We start from the raw sequence: 16,791 nt of genomic DNA, 5'->3' as shown, positions 1-16,791 counted from the left end.
GATAGATATATAGTTACATTCTCTTAATGAATAGAGGGATTTGTTTTAATAGAGTTTATAAATAGGATATCATGTCCACATCTTGTATAACAATTAACCACTAGGAAGAATGTATGCAATGTGTTAATTATTGAAACTGTCCTACCAATTGGTTTGAAACTGTCTCATTGCTGTTTGTTTCTCAATAAAATTATGAAAAAAAAAAGAGATGGTTGTACATTTCTCCAGATTGTGAAGGAGGGATCAATAAGTCCTGATGTGATGTGGCCTCTTCTAAGGACAGTTTCCTTCTGTTGAGCACTGTCCTCTTTACTTCTTGTTTTACAAGAGAGTAAGAAACTGGCTGGGAGCTGTGGGTCCTTCCCCACCCTGCTCACTAGGGAAAGAGGCCCTAGGATATGGTGAAGTGCACGGCCAGCACCTGTCCTGCAGCTTCAATTCTCTAAGCTTTACTGTGCAACAGCATAGTCTCTTTTTTGCCACAAGTGTTTTGTCTTGTGAAACAGGGGAGAAGAGATTGTGCGGTAGAGATGTAGGAGCACAGGAGCATGGGTCTCCTCCTGGCCAGTCCGCAGGGCCAGCAGCTATCTGTGTGTCACATGCACATGTCCCCTAGCTGCCCCAGTCTGTGTCTGGGTATGGTCCATTGCTCATGGATGGCACGTGCCCCGGGCTGGGAAAGCCTCGCGCTATCACGCAGTTGTCATTGCGCCCCTGGACTCTTCTCTCCAACTCTGCCTCCCTTTCTAACTGCTCACCCGAGTGCCCTTGTGCTTTCTTTGCCTCTGAAAACTTTGCTGCTAGAGTTAATTTGCTGTCCGGGGATCTACAGGACTAGAAATAGCTTTCTCTTTTTTCCTGTTAAAGCAAAAAGAACAAGACTTTAGGTCTCACCAAGCTCTGTCATGAGCAATGGGAAACATTCAAGAAATGATGAATATGGTGCCTGTCTCTTTGCCAACTTCTACTGTGTAAAACTCATATGAATCTGCTTCTCAAATGCTACTTTGGATTTGCTAGACCTTAATCTCTTGGTTCCCTGTCACTATCTTGTTAGTGAATAGAATTTGCCTTTAGCTGGGACCAGTTATGAGTTGGGAATGTGTACTTCATGTAATTATTTTATATAGGGATTATACGGGTGTTAATTTAAAGCAGTTGATTAATGCTTAAACTGTCAAACTAAGCCACTCTGGTATATTATCTGAGCACTAAGCCTTGCATCTTGGATTTATTTTTCATAATACTGTTTTTCTAAATAACTTGAAAATGTACATTTAGTATTCAAAGTAATTTAGATAAGGGAGAAAAAGAAGTTTTAGATAGGTACAAATAACTTAGGCTTCTCCAGTGAGCTAAGAATAATACAAAGGGCCTGAATTCGAGCCCTCAACTGACTCACTTTGTCCATATGTAGATTATGGCACGTAGAGAGAATTAAACATTACATTGTAAACTTGGTATTTGTCCATGTCTCTTGCTGTGCTTTGATATAGACTTTTTTTTTTTCTTTCCTCTAAAAGTTAAGTCTTTTCTTCACATACATGTGAGAGGTTGGCATGGAAAATGCTGTCCACTCGCATCATGGATTCCTGAAAAAGGAGTTACTGTATATGCTAAAGTTCTTGCAACTGTTGCCCATAATCAACATAAAACTATCACGAGGGTGGCTGTAATACCTTTGAAGTGAGTATCCTGTAAAATGTAAAAAACATTGTTTGGTAGCAAACATAGAGTGGGGCTAGGTGAAATGGTTTAACCATTATTTTGAGAGTTTGGATTTTTAAAGATAAATAGTGAGAATCTTTTATAAAAAAAGTATATAAGTAGATACTTGACCAAAAGGTAAAAACAGGAGGAAAAATGGAGATCTCGCAACAGTTAAGGCTGGGAAGGGAGATGTCCAAGTGGATGTGATTTTTGGCACAGGGGTACAGGAATGGGGGTGGGGAAGGGAACTGGAAAATCTGGTTAAGTTAGTGATGAAAAGAGGGCTCAGTGGGAAAGGTTTTGGGGTTTGGATCATGAGATTTTAATTTTTTTTATCAACAACTAACACATGGATAACTTCCACATTCTAAGATTACAACATTTTTTCTTTTTCTCTTCTCCCTCAAACAGGAGTTAGTGTTTGATACAGGTTGCATTACTTATAGTGTATCTTTCCCAAGATTTTGCATGCTTTTATAAGGATAAACATTGACACACAGTTTTCTATGGGCTTTGCTAAGTTATTTATTTATTTGGTACAGGGTCTCACTACATGGCTCGGATTTATAGTGATCCTCCTGTCGCAGCCTCCCCAGTGCTGGGATTACAGGCATACACCCCATACCTGGTTTTGGTGGCCGGCACAGCGAGCGTGGGGTTCCAGGGCTGGCACGGCATGTGGTACTGGGTATCGGACCCTAGTCCTTATGCTTGCCAGGCAGGCGCTTATGCCACTGAACTATGTCCCCAGCCCTGTGCTTTTCTAAGTTTTGATGAGTATCTCACATTCAGACATGCAAAGTAGCCACTGTTGTGTCAAACAACCGTATGTATTTGTATACTATCAGACTTGCCTCATGTAACCCTCTTCTATTGATGAGGTTTATGAGTATTTCTTCAATGAATATTTCTATGTACCTGCAAGTAGTCCCAGAAGGTGAACCTTGAGATAGAATTGCTGCACCAAAGAGCACGTCCCTTTAAAGTTTAAGAGGCTCTCACTGTTCCTCAGAGCCCCACAGGGAGGGAACGAGAGTCCTTGTTTTCCCACCCAGCAGGCTTGCTGATCTTCGCCAAGACTGTAGGTGAAAATGGTGCACTCACGTTTCCGTTTGCCTCCCTGTTGCATACGGTTGACTATGTCACGTATCTGAGTTACTGCTGTTGTTCTTTGCCCTTGTCTGCTGGGTTTTGGTGTCTCTGATCCATACGAGCTCCTTATTTATTAAGGAAATGATGACCTAATGTTACAAAGATTGTCCTAGTCTTGTCTTTAACTTCGCTGAAGTATTTTTTTAACCATGTAGTTTTATTTTATATAGTCAATGATCAGTTTTTGTGGCTTTTAGGTTTTATGTGATTTTATAAAGCTTCTTTTTAAAGATTTATTTATGTATTTGGTACAGAGTCTCACTACTCAGCTCTGACTCATAGTGATCCTCCTGTCTCAGCCTCCCCAGTGCTGGGATTATGGGTGTGCGCCACCACACCCGGTCTCGGGGGCTGGCTTAGCACACCTGGGGGCAGGCTGGCACGGCAGAGGTACCAGGGATCAGACCTTGCGCTTGCCAGGCAGGTGCTTAGTCTGTGGAGCTGTCTCTTTAGCCCTTTTATGTGATTTTGAAAGGGCTGTTTACTCTGTATATGTGTGTATAAAGTCTGTTTTTTTTTTTTTTTTTTTTTTTTTCTAGTACTTTTAGAGTTTCATACTGTTATACTTAAGACTTTGATCCAACCACTTTGATCTTAGTTTGTCCTGATTGGAAGCCACCTTTGCTTTTCTTCTTAAAGTCTAGATTTTAAGTCCTGATAGCTATATTTTCTTTACCCCTTTGAAATACTTCCTTTATTATGTACTAATTCTCCTCAGGCATTGGATTTTATTTCTAAATTTAAAAGTTCTGTCCCCCAAATTTGTTTTTTTTTAATGTTGATAACATGTTCTTTGTGATACCTTGTAGTTTAATGTATATCATCCCTATTTTTTTTTTTTTCATAGCTTTTTCTTGCTGGTCATATATGCCTTTTTCCATTTGAGCCTTATACATTCTCTGGATAAAACAGGTTCTAATTTTAAATGTACTACAAGTTCACAGATTTTAAGATACATGAAAATTCTCACACATTTATTTTTAACCCCCAAGGAACAAATCACAGCCTCCGAATTCTCTTTTGTCTTCAGAGCCCATTGTTTTAGATTAATATCACATAGAAGTCCTGACTTTAACCCTATGTGGCCTTCTAAAAACTTCTTTTATAAAAGCCATATATCAAAAGTCATACACTTATTTTCCTCTTCAGCAATACTGAAACTCTTCTTGAGAACTTTCTTGAAATTGTTACTTGAATGCCATGCACTGATATCAAGATGACGTTTTTGTCCCTGTGTGACTTGTCATTCTTGTGTCGCACCTGTTAGTTTTGAACACACAACAGGCAATCAACAGCATAAAGCAAGTTGTATTTTTGTAGGTGGACCGACAGACTTGACGGAAATCCGTGTCACCAAATCACACATAGCTGTGTCTCAAAACAAGGCTAGAGCTATACCTTCCTGCGAACACCAAATTATATGAGACTCGAACATGCCACATTCTCTTCATAAGGGAGGTCACAAGGAACTATGGAGGGAGCAGAGATAGAAAAAAGAGACTCTAGTGTGTCAAATGAGGTTTGAAACCAAAGGGTAGCCATAACAAACATGAAGTACTCCTGTTGTAGACCTGTTCAGTATCTGTAATTTAGGAGTGGCTTAAGGGCTAATGTAGCATAGGACTTTTAACAGTGTCAAAAAAGAAAAAGCCAGAGGGTCAACTTTTGTCTTCTCACTGACAAGCATTTTGTGTGTGTGTAGAGTGCAGAGGAACACTTGGCCCTAGATGGATCTGTCTAGCGCCTGCATTGATCACGGCATCAAGCATCCCATTGCCATCTTGGCAGGTTCCTAATCTCTTAATTGAGACCCTAACTTAGGGAAGCCATGATCTGGCTTCAGAAAAGGCCGAGGGGAGCTCACTGAACACTTGCCACTTCCAGCTACTTGCTGCTTTTTTTTCCTTAGCCCCAGCCCAAAACTCACATTGCCTCTTCGTTGACTTTCGTTCTGTCCCCATAAGTGAGCTCTGGCATGGCCTTCCTCTTCACCCCAATCAAGGGCCTTTCTTCTCTTCTGCTCATCTTCCTTTTACTTCCTAAAGTAGAGCTGTGTACACTACACACTGCTTGCGTTGGCATCTTATGTCCTTACTTACCTTCATAAAGGGGAGCTCTTAGAAAGCTCATTTCTGTGTGCTCCACGGTGTCCTGATTTCACAGGGCATCCCTGGCACTGGGGCAAGGCCAGAGATCCATGTTGGAACCCCAAGAGAATGCATGCTGATGTGTATTCAAAGGCAGCAGCTTCTGAACAATGAAACTGCACCAGGGTGGATTTTGTCTATGCATAGCAAGTCAGAAAGCACAGGGGTGGGGGAACCGGTCAGAGTGAAATCTGAGGACAGCACTGTGACCTGTTGTTTTCAGCTTTTTTATCTGTCTACCCAACATTAGACTTGCCCTAGTCCACAGGTATTTTAGCTTTCTAATAGCCTAGTATTTGTTCTAATGTATTAGGATTTTCATAATAGGATTTGCAGAAATCTATTGCATTTCATTTCTTGAAAAGGACAACATAGTTGAAAATTAGCTTGGATACTTCATGATTCTGACAGATGAAGCATGAGCCGTGGTGGTTTTCTCGTAGCGCTCAGTGCTAACTTTATTTTCCTGTAGTACCTTCATAGAGCTCTTTTTCAAAATACAGTTGAAACATTATACCACCCCAAGGAAGTTGCCAGTTCTTGCACAGGGCATCCTTGCCGGAGGGTTGGTTCCACTTCACAGCTGGCTGAGCAGGACCTTCGGCTGACCAGAAAGTCTGTTCTACATATGGCTTTTTGTTTCTATTCTGGATGTCAGAATATTTGTCATTGGACATGTGTGCGATAGGTAAAGTGGCCTTGGGAGTCTTGCTGAGTGAATACACATTGTGCTTTGTTTTGGTAGAAATCGCCGGACTCCCAAATCATGGTGAGGTTGTAGTTGAGAGAGAGAGAGAGAGAGAGAGAGAGAGAGAGAGAGAGAGAGAGTGTTTTGTGTGGGTATTGCCTAGGTATTGGTTCAAAATGTAGTTAGGGAGCCAAAACCAGGAGGAGGCAATTGATAACTCTAAAGAAAACAGGGCAAATGGACAAAAATGCAGGCTCTGTAGTTTACTCTTTCTCCTCTTTGTTTTTAAACAGGCCCTTTGCTGATTAATAGTGTGTTTAGTTTCTTGGTCTCAGAAGGTTGTCTGTACTCCTTCACGCCAACCAGCCTGATCTCTCACCTCCCACAGACCAGCAAAACAGTAGCGGAACCAGAACCCACACAAAACGAAGTTATGACATGATGCAAGTTGACATAGAAGGAAATCTGGGTATTCATCCTTAGCTGGTATCTTTCCATAGTTAGCTTGCCTCATCTTCCCAGCAGCCACAGATACTCTGGTGGCCACTCATAGGAAAAGGCTCAGGATGAGGGGGCATGTGCTCCAAGCTCTGCAAGCTGCTTTGCGCTGTGGAAGTGAATCCTAACTCTCTCTTTCACCCCTCTCTTGCAGCTTCCCTGGCCAGAATATCCCCATGATGGCACAGGAGAGCAGCAGTACCCAGGACTGTGTGTCCTTCAGCGTGCTCAACTGGGATCAGGTTAGCCGGCTGCATGAGGTCCTGACCGAGGTCGTACCCATTCACGGACGAGGCAACTTCCCAACCTTGGAGATCACCCTGAAGGACATCGTGCAGACTGTCCGCAGCCAGCTGGAGGAGGCAGGCATCAAAGTGCAGGACATCCGACTGAATGGCTCCGCTGCTGGCCATGTTTTGGTCAAAGACAATGGCTTGGGTTGCAAAGACCTGGACCTCATCTTTCACGTGGCTCTTCCTACAGAGGCAGAATTTCAGCTGGTGAGAGATGTGGTTCTGTGTTCTCTTCTGAACTTCCTGCCGGAGGGTGTGAACAAGCTCAAAATCAGCCCGGTCACTCTGAAGGAGGCATATGTGCAGAAGCTGGTCAAGGTCTGCACGGACACAGACCGCTGGAGCCTGATTTCCCTCTCCAACAAAAATGGGAGGAACGTGGAGCTCAAATTTGTCGACTCCATTCGGCGCCAGTTTGAGTTTAGCGTGGACTCTTTCCAAATCATCCTGGACTCTCTGCTTTTTTTCTATGACTGCTCCACCAACCCCATCTCTGAGGACTCCCATCCCACAGTGATCGGGGAGAGCGTCTATGGAGACTTCGAGGAAGCCTTTGACCATCTGCAGAACAGACTCATTGCCACCAAGAACCCGGAAGAAATCCGAGGTGGCGGCCTTCTTAAGTATAGTAACCTTCTTGTGCGGGATTTCAGGCCCACAGACCAGGAGGAAATCAAAACTCTGGAGCGATATATGTGCTCCCGATTTTTCATCGACTTCCCAGACATCCTCGACCAGCAAAGGAAGTTGGAGACCTACCTTCAAAACCACTTTGCCGAAGAAGAGAGAAGCAAGTATGACTACCTCATGATCCTGCGTCGGGTAGTGAACGAGAGCACCGTTTGCCTGATGGGGCATGAACGCAGGCAGACCCTAAACCTCATCTCTCTCCTGGCCTTGCGTGTCCTGGCAGACCAGAACATCATCCCCAATGCCACCAATGTCACCTGCTACTACCAGCCAGCTCCCTACGTCAGCGATGGCAACTTTAATAACTACTATGTTGCCCACCCACCAGTTACCTACAGCCAACCATACCCTACCTGGCTGCCCTGTAACTAACCTTGAGACCTGAGGGCTTCTGCAGTGGGAGCCCAGCAGAATGTGGGCTTTCAGGTCGTGAGCCTCCTTCTAGGTGTAGGTGTTTGGCTTTTAAAGTGAACTCGGCTCTGATTCTGATTTTTCTGTGTGTCCCCATTGGAATGGGTCTGCAGTACACCATGAGCCAACCTTGAAAGGACCCATCTTACAGTGCCACTTCGGAAAATGCTATAGGAAGTGTGACCTATCCACACCTTTCCAAGACAGACACTAACATGTCACTTCCAAACTTTAGTGCCCTGGGATTTAAGCTCTGTGGAATAATCAAGATTTGGAAAACTTGGGCACCAGACAAGTGTTATGCCTCTTTTTTCTTGCCTGAGCCTAGAGTAGGCTGCATTGGGCCCCATTCTGGTTTTTGTTAGTCATCTGGGAGTTGTACTGATAATTTCTCTTCTTGTGTCAGTTTTAGTCAGGCAGAAAATGACAAACATGAGGGTACTCTTGTGAGTTAATTTTTGTTTATGGGACTAAATTGCTTGTGTCTAGTCCCTGTCAAACAGAGCTGAGAATTTCTTTCATAAATAAACCAAAGCCAGTAGCTGGAGATTGGAGGTCTAGCTGAAAGTGGTTTATGGTTTAGAAGCTGTGCTATCTTAAGAAATTATGAGATGTTGCTGAGGAAAAAAAAATGATCTTTTTCTTAAAATTTAACTTGAAAACAAAATAAAATGTGGAACATAATGTTAATGTAGAATTGTGGTAGAGGTGGTGGTGGGGGCGGTGATTGTAAATAGGAAACATGAATTTTTTTTTTCCTGTTGTTGTTAAGGAATTCTAATTGAATGACATCTTTTCCCCATTAGCTTTCCCATGAATGACTTTTGTGTTTCTCTTCTAGACTGTGTCTGTATTCATTGTTGTAACTGATGTGAGGGTCTTCCCATGTTTTAATTGGAAACCCACTTTGGTCACATTCCATATATGACAAGCTGTCTTTCTGGAGTACTTTGGCTTTTTTTCTTTTTCTTTTCTTTCTTTATTTGGTTTGCTTTCTTTTTGTTTTTTAAAATAGTGATTTCTTTCTCCAGGTATTTATGACAGCCCATGGATTCAGGAATTTTAGTAGAACTGAGTGACCTGTGGAATTGGCTTAGAATTTAACCACCTGTCCCCGTACCCTGTGAAGGTAGGGGTTGAGCATTCAGTCTGGCCTTGTGTGCACTGTAGCCACCAAGGAGGGCCTTTCAGATCTTTCCAGTGTATTTGGGAAAGAATTGAATGAAGAATGATCTTCCTTATTTGGTAGATTTGACCATATTTGTTTGTATTCTGCACTTTAGAAGGAAAACAGTGTTAATCTCTAGTCTAAAGCAAACTTAGTGGGAGAGGTCTAGGCTACTGTTGCTTTTCCCAGTAGATTTAGATAAGGGATTTTGTTTTGAAACTTTTTGTGGGCTCTTTTAGAAAGCATTACTTTAGGGTGTCAGGGAGAAAACAGTATTGGTAGCCAGTTTGGTTTCTAAGCAAATCCATGCTCCTTTATTTTCTCTTGTGGTCATAAAAATCCAAAGCCCTGAGTGATTGCTTTCTGTTCACTTTAAGCATTGACATTATCTTAATACAGAAATGCCTAATAGAAAATGTGTGGTTGACCTTTTGGTAAAGACACATTTTCAGGTTTCTTCTGGAATGTGATATCTTAGTCCTCTTAAACAAGATGCGATTGAGAGCCAAGGTTTAGCTTGTTCCTGTGTTGTGTGTGTTAGGTGACCGGAAGCCTCTTTTGTGTGACCAGCTCCTATTTCTCTGTGAGCCTTGGTTATATTTGAATTCCCTGGCTTTGAGCAAGGCCAGTTCTATGAGTGGATCCCTGGGATGTTTCCGTGTTGGAGGGGAGATGAACAGTGGTCCCCACCTTCAGAATTACTTGGTCACCCATGACTTTAAAATGCTGCCGTTGTGGCTGAGTGACAACAGATTTACTAAAAAATGACAGATTTGTTGAACCAAAGCTTTTCAAATGTGGTAAAGCCATAGCCAGCATAAGCCTTTAGTCACAGGGATCAGTGCTGGTTTGACTTAGAAGGGTTGGGGACAAATGAGACACGGGAACAAGATAGTATCTGAACCAAATAATTAAATTTCCAGTTTGTCCTTGGAGTTCCTTGTGCTTATATATATTTTTTTTTTTCCAATCTGGAAAGAATCCTCCTTTGATAAGGATGAAAGCAGGCATGGCCATTCCAAGGAATTCCCTGCTTTCCAGCTCTTTGGTACCATTGTATGATGCCGCTCTTGGTAGACTTTTCACCCATTGTTTTTATTGTTGTTGTTGTTAGCCCAGGTAATTTTTGTAGCTTGCGAATAGCCGTGTGCTCCACAAGCATCAGGGTAAAAGTTGCACCGACCAGGGCTGCACTTTTAAAACACAGCCCCTGTGCTGGTGGGTCTTCCTCTGCTCCATGAACCTTGTGTCAGCCTCAGAATAGGCCAGGCAACCTTGAATTTCAGATGTCTGGAAATTCTATCTGGAAGCTGTCTTTCTTACTGCCCACACAAGCACGAGACACCCTGAAATTGCACTGAGCCCAGTGGTTCCTTATTTTGTGTGTGTGTGTTTGTGTGTGTGTGTGTGTGTGTGTGTTGAGTAACGTGAGACTTGGCAGGGGCAGAGGGCACTAAAGTTCAAGTACTGGTTCTAATCTACATTTAAGCAGCTGAATTTTCTTCAGGACTTTGAACTGTTTTTGACCAGCCTGTTTCTTGAAGTCAGGTTGAGCAGCAGAAGGATGAAAAGGGTACCTGTTCCCTTCTTGTTGGTGGAAAAACACACACTAGATTCCTGGCCTTGAGCTTTGGTGTCACGCTCAGGCTTACATTAGCAATAAGACACGATTGCTCACTAAAGTTTCAATGCCAGAGTGAAACTCTCTGTCACCAGCTCCTTTAAGTCAGTTCCTGGTAGCTGCAAGTGGCCTGCGGTGTGGCTCATACATGGGGGCCTGGCTGATGCGCAGGCTGAGTAGCAGGCTTGATGCCTGGCCCCTGGTAGGTGGGCTCCATGTGGTTTGGCACTCAAGTTTTTGTTTTTCCTCCAGTTTGGTTTACACTGAAGATCTGAGTCACAGCGAGCTATGTGTGAACCTGTGTAGGGTGGCGATCGATGCCTTAGTAATCACATTGTGGAAGCTCTGAATCTGCTTATCCTTTGGCTCCACCTATAGCATTTTCATGGTACATTAGGTTTTTAACTAGTATTGCCTAGCTTTGGGAAATGGTGCCACTCAAGCACAGCTTCCCAGCTTACGGAGCGACTCCTTCCTAGTGATGTGCCTGGCACTGGTGCCTTGTTTTAGAATGCTGTTACAGCCTGAGCTCAAACATCCTCTTCCAGAGAGTAGCTTTAATGTAAACTAGCTGTGAAAATAAATCCTGCAGCTCACAAGGGCCATTACCTTCTGGGGGTCTAAATGGGGCTTTACTCTAGGGAGGTCCCTTTGGGAGGATTCTCTACATAGCAATAACTTCCAGTTTCCAAGGGTGAGATTCATAGCCTAAACGTGGGAGACACCAGCTCCTCACAGCTGACTTAGAGCGTATTCCAATTCAACCGCTTCAACTCAGAGGACCAACAGAGATAGAGGTATTTTACAGACCTGGCATGTTTCTGGATGATTTGTGGAGCTCTCAAAGGAAAGAAAAGGCCCGTTTTGTGAGTTAAAGTGCCTACATTGTGTTTATCTATCACTTTTTAAAAAAATAGTTTAAGTGTAAGCTAAAGATAATGCTTGGAGCACTGCCTGGGCTATGGAGAGTTGGTGAAATTCTCACGTGTGCTTATTGTGTAGGAAGGTGAGGTGACACCCATGGAAGAGGAGGAGGAAGTTAACATGGATCTGACCATTTTTTAAAACACAAGCTTATTAATTTTTTTAGGGTGAAGACTTAATTTTCTAGTGCAGCTATTCATATTCAAATAGAAAAAAGTGGGATACTCATTAGACTAAATCTGATGATCTTTTGTTATAGATTTGCATATCTTTAAAGTATTTTTTTAGCACGCCCAGGGTATGTGGGTTTCCTCTTGGGTCATGGTCACTCACCTTCTTCCCTAAGCAGGTGAGATCACCTGTCAATGCAAATGTGTTAGAACTTGGTGATATAAAGCTTTTGAGTGTGAAATAAAGGTATATTTAAAAAGTTTAAAAGAATGTTGTCAGCTATGCTTGTTGCTTCATTTCTCCTCCCTGGTAAGCTTATTTTAGGTTTCAAGAGATGTGGAGATACACATTTATTACTACTCCAGCCGTGGATCCTGATTTTAAGGGCAAAGGCCTGGGTGGTGGTGCTGGGACATCTAAGTGCCCAGCTAACTTCAACTAAGCTTCGTTGTGAACTGCAGGCTAATCCACGCTGTGGGTGAAATCTGTAAACGTCTTCACCTGCATCCAGTGTGGTCCCCTGTTTTCAACACCCAGTCTCTTTCTCTAAGAAAACCAAAATAACCCCAGCTGTATTATGGGCAGCTACTATGAGAGTTTCTTCACAACTCTTAAGAGACATAGGTGGGGAAAAGGATGCCCAAGAAGCTGATAGGTGTTTGAGGAGTGTGAAGAGATGCTGTTGACCACTGATGGTGAACCTACGGCGTGCATGCCGCGGCAGGCTGTTACCCTCGAAAGCTCTCAGAATTTGTCATCACTGCTGTAGACTGTGTGTGGTGAGCCACTTTATCATTTCTTAGATCCACTCTCCACTTTGCACCTGTCTGTAACCTACACCACTCTCATTCTTGCACCTTCCAAGACCTTCCTTCTGGCTGGATTTCCAAAGTCCTATGGTCTTCCCGAAGAAATTTGTATCATGTCCTGTAAAATCCGTCAACCTTTGGCTTTTGATCAGACTGCCACTGCCTATTCTGAGGCTTTCAGTCTAAGGATGAGCATTTTCTGGAGTTCAAAGGGGTGGAATCTATCCAGATCACGTTGCATGTTAATTCAACACTTGCTCCTCGGAAGCCCTGACCGGAAGCTCCCTCCTGACTCTCTGTCTCACTCACCTGCTCGCCCTGGTTGGGCTTTGTCTGGATATACAACTGCTTGGGATGGTTGCTGCCTTTGTGCTTACAGAGTGCTAGAATCAGTTGAAAAACAGTTTTCCCAGCTGATGTTTGCCCCTTAGCCTGCCACATTTCTGCGGTGTGAACCTTCTGCAATGGGCTTTTACTTCGCCCTCTTGGTTTCCTTCAGTTCTTGTGTGGGCCACTTTCTGAGTCTTGTTATTGTCCCTGCGCACTGTGATTCCCCAAGCAACCTTCCTGAGGCTGATGTGCCTATCTGCACACATGAAAACTTCTTCCTACCAGGCTGTACAAGCACAGGCAGCAGGCTGGATGTGATTTGTGGAGTCCTTCACAGCCCCAGGCAGCCTTATCATTCTCTTTCCTACTTCCTGCTTTGACTTCCCTGGCTTGCAAATAGCTTCAGAGCATAGTGCTTCCAGGTGCCCACACATGGCACGGCAGGTTTCTAAAACTCAGTGTCACTCCTTTCCTACCCCCTTTGTCTTCCCAGGCCTGGTCCCTGCAGCTTCCCCTTCCTCCTATTTCTGTTAGTGTCCTTTACTTGGGTTGCATCAGTTCTACACCTACAGAGTGAGCACCTCTGTGTTCCAGTCCCCTCGGCCTACCTCCCACACACCTGGTGTAGATGTTGAACTTGGATGTTTTTGTCCCTGGAGGACTTGGACTCTGGCCACCAGCAAGGAGGAGGATGAATCCTGGATATTTACCTGGAAGTGTTGTAATGCCTCATTCTGGTGCCAGAAATCAGTCTCGGGCTTTGTCCAGACCAATATTTACATGTAGAACAGCTTGTGTGGGGAGTGGTGGTGCTCAGCTCCCTGGAATGAGTAGTCACGTCCTGGAACTCTGTAACGCTGCTGATCACAACACTTGACCCCCTGAACACTGCCGTTGCTTGTGGCTGAAGACTTCAAACTTGACCGTGTTCTTCTTGCCTCTCTACCCACCCAGTTCTCCCCACACACCCTTCTGGTGATTCAGCAAAAGGTCTCCCACGTCACCTCCAGGTGTTAATCAAGGCTCTGATTGCCACTCAGTCTAAGATCTCAGAAGTGCACAGTTAAATGAGTGGGACAGACTTTCTGTTTCACTGTTCCAGGAGTCATTTGGAGGTGGTGGTAACATACTTGGGTAAGGTTGGGGACTTCTACCTGTTGCAAAGTGCTGAGAGTACTTATAAACTCCCAAGAGGGTCTACCAGATAACCCCATGAGAAATCGTCCAACTTTCCTATCGGATGGCACTACCCTACAAACCAACCAGGTGAGTGACTCCGTCCATGCACATGTTATCGCAGGTAGGGGCAGAGGTATGTGAAAAACCACGAAGACCATGCTGCAGAAGGCAGTGAGATGGTACCACAGTGAGTAGCCTACTACTACTCTCTCTCCCAGTGCTCTGCCTGAAGTCTGAGGAAGGAACTGGCGAGATCAAGTGGCTTCCTGCCCTGTGTGACAGCAGCACTGGTTTCTTGCCTTCTGGCCTATGCTTCTATACCACAGGGCTATGTTCTTCGGGGAGCAAATGCTGTCTAGGAGAATGTGCTGTTCTAGCAGATGAACCAATGGCTCTCAGCCTCTTGACGGGCATCCTCTCCTAGACAGACTTCTATGAATGCAGCCAGAAAAGCTGAGCGATGTTGGCAGGTGTGGTTTCACGCCATCCCTGCCCCAGCTCGGAGCAACCTGGTCTGCCATTCTGGAAAGTGAGAATCACAAATCTCTCACCTCACGTCCAGGGCATTTTGCTCAAGGCAGATGGCTCTCAGGCTGCTTTTATTAGAGGAAAGGCAAGAGAAGCTCAGGTCACCTGCATGCTTCTCAGGTGCTCGTCTGGAAAGAAGGTTTCCCAGGTTTACTGTGTGGGAGAGAGACACGGAAACCAGCAGCCTATGGATAACGACTCTGTCTAGACTATTCTAGACAATTTTAATCTACCCTTTCCACATGGCTAGTGCGTGGGGCTTTGCTTGTGGGGTTTGTTAGAAACTAAAGCTGTGAGAAATGGAATTCCTTGTGTTTGATGAGGACTTCAGGGCTTACCAAGTACATGCTGCACGCAGGTTAGCTTGTGGATTGGAGAAACGAGATTGGACAGCCACAGTCTCACTGGACAGATGAAGAGCCAGAGCTCAGGGCGCTGCTGCATCGTCCACAGCAGTAGCATTGTCCACACTCAGATCATGTGAAGGCCTAGCAGTAGGTGTGTGTGCTATGGAAAGGGGACACAAGACAGGATGGAGAGGCACACTGAGTTGACTCAAAAGCCCTCAGAAACTGGGTTTGTGCACAAAAATCCTAGTGCACAGCCAGTTCTTGTTCTTGTGACCCCAAAGCCACTTTGCAAACCCTACATGGCACGCAAGGAAAAAGTTTATGCCAGCCCTTCTCAAGGGCCAAGGAGGTGTTGAGTTGCCTGGTAATAGATCCGTTTCCACTTAGGCAGGAATTCCTTGAACAAGCCAGCAGCTTTTCTCAGACAACCTTCCCTTTGTGGATCATGATGGGGGACCCTGCTGTGGGTGCTGACAAGTTTGGGGCATACTCAGCAAGCTCCAGGTCTTGTGCTAAGCCACAGCACTTAATCTCCCAGCAACTCTGAGACGGACAATTGTTTAGAGAGGAGGAAGCTGACACGTTAGGTGTCTGGCTTGGCTGGCACACGGCTCAGGGGTGTCTGAGTCCAGGTGTAGACTTTTAGCCACAGGGCACTGTTGCATATCTGTACCTTGCACGTTATAGGGTCGCATGGAAGAGGCATAGGGGAATGAGGAGCCTGCCCTCCAATAGGGACCGTGGAGGAGGAGTGCAGAGAATGCTGCAGCAACTGAGTAAACTGATTGGTTAAAAACGCAAATTAAGCCAAGTTAAAATTAGAGGCCTATTGTGTTTGGCAAAAAGTTTTCAATTAAGTCTTGAAATTGAAACCACTTCTTCCCAAACCCTTAACTAAGAAACCATATTGCAGGGGGCATGTAAAACTACTTAGGGGCCAGATGAGAGGTGGAGAGGTGGGCAGAGCTTTTGCAAGTCAGGAAACTGCCTCACCTGGAGCTTCGGCGCAATGAAACCGAGCAGGGAGGGTCCTCAGAAAACGAATAGCCAAGCCTGTAGCAGTTCCTGGAGTCAAGCACCTGTAGGTTTTCATGTACTAAATATAGCAGAAGCTGGGGTTATCTTATCCTTAAACAAACACTGCAGCGAGGCAAACACTTGTATGAAAAGGATCTTTACATTGGCTCCTGTGAGGCTGGGCTGGGAGAAGCGGGCTCTGGGCTCTGGCTGGCTGGCAACCTGCTGCTCTGCCGCGCCCTGTGCCTTCACGTTCCCAGGCCTCAAGTTTCTTGGTGGTTCTTCCTGGCTTTTGAGTCAACTCAGCGTGCCTCTCGGTTCTGTGTTGTGTCCCTCCCCACAGCACGCACATCCATTGCCAGGCCTTCACATGATCTGAGTGCGGACAGAGCGGAGGCCCTTCCAACTCCAGCTCTGGCAGCACACTTTCCAGCTGGCTTCCTTTCTGCCCTACTGTAGATATTGCCGAAAGGGAAGGATTCTTTGGCCTTGTGAATTTTTTGGATACATCTGGGAAAGCACAGCCCCCGTTGTTTATGTTAACCCAGGGCTCTCTGTGCAGTTCTGGGCTCTGTGGGGTGAACCTGCAGTCTCTTTGGAGTGCCAGCTGAATGCAAGGGCCCAGGGCGCAGATCCTTCCCAAAGGACATGGGGGCAGTGAGCTAGCGGGACACACAGAGCTTTTGGAGTTTGAGGTTCAAACCTGGCATTCCTTGTCCTCTTCTCGTGAGCTCCTAAGCTGCTAAAGGTCAAGGGTTCTCCTCATGAGTCTAGAGCATACAATGGTAATACTGAGTTCGGACTTAGGAAGAATTAGAGGAAAAAAATGTTTTCTATAAAGCACCAAACTCTGTACCAGATGCTTATACATGTAGCCATTAGTTGGTGTCCTATGCCACCTGGGAGGTCACAATGCTCTTGAGTTAAACTGAATTCTTGAGCGGCATTTAAAGCACTGGCCCTTATATGACATGGATTCTTTGATTTTATTGGCTATCAGGAAGGAAATAATGTTAACTACAAGTTATGGAAACCTATAAAGGCTGCTTATTGGTGTCACCTCATGTCCCCTGCGGCTGATGGTCATGTGAGCCTAACCAGCCTA

At 44.8% G+C, this 16,791-nt stretch overlaps 1 protein-coding gene across 1 annotated transcript in view; it reads left to right on the top strand.

The window, feature by feature from the left end:
* Positions 1 to 8,273, top strand: part of Fam46c (family with sequence similarity 46 member C) — a 19,176-nt gene extending 10,903 nt beyond the window's left edge. The window contains exon 2 of the mRNA XM_004641650.2: positions 6,350 to 8,273. Coding sequence (XP_004641707.1) covers positions 6,372 to 7,550 — 1,179 coding nt within the window. The 5' untranslated portion in view covers positions 6,350 to 6,371 and the 3' untranslated portion in view covers positions 7,551 to 8,273. The remainder of the gene's footprint in view (positions 1 to 6,349) is intronic.
* The last annotated feature ends 8,518 nt before the right edge of the window (positions 8,274 to 16,791 follow it).

Source organism: Octodon degus, unplaced genomic scaffold, assembly GCF_000260255.1.
Source record: "Octodon degus isolate 3935 unplaced genomic scaffold, OctDeg1.0 scaffold00140, whole genome shotgun sequence".
Lineage (NCBI taxonomy): Eukaryota > Metazoa > Chordata > Mammalia > Rodentia > Octodontidae > Octodon > Octodon degus.
The sequence above is the reverse complement of the archived record's forward strand: the minus strand, read 5'-3'. Positions and strand labels throughout refer to the sequence as shown.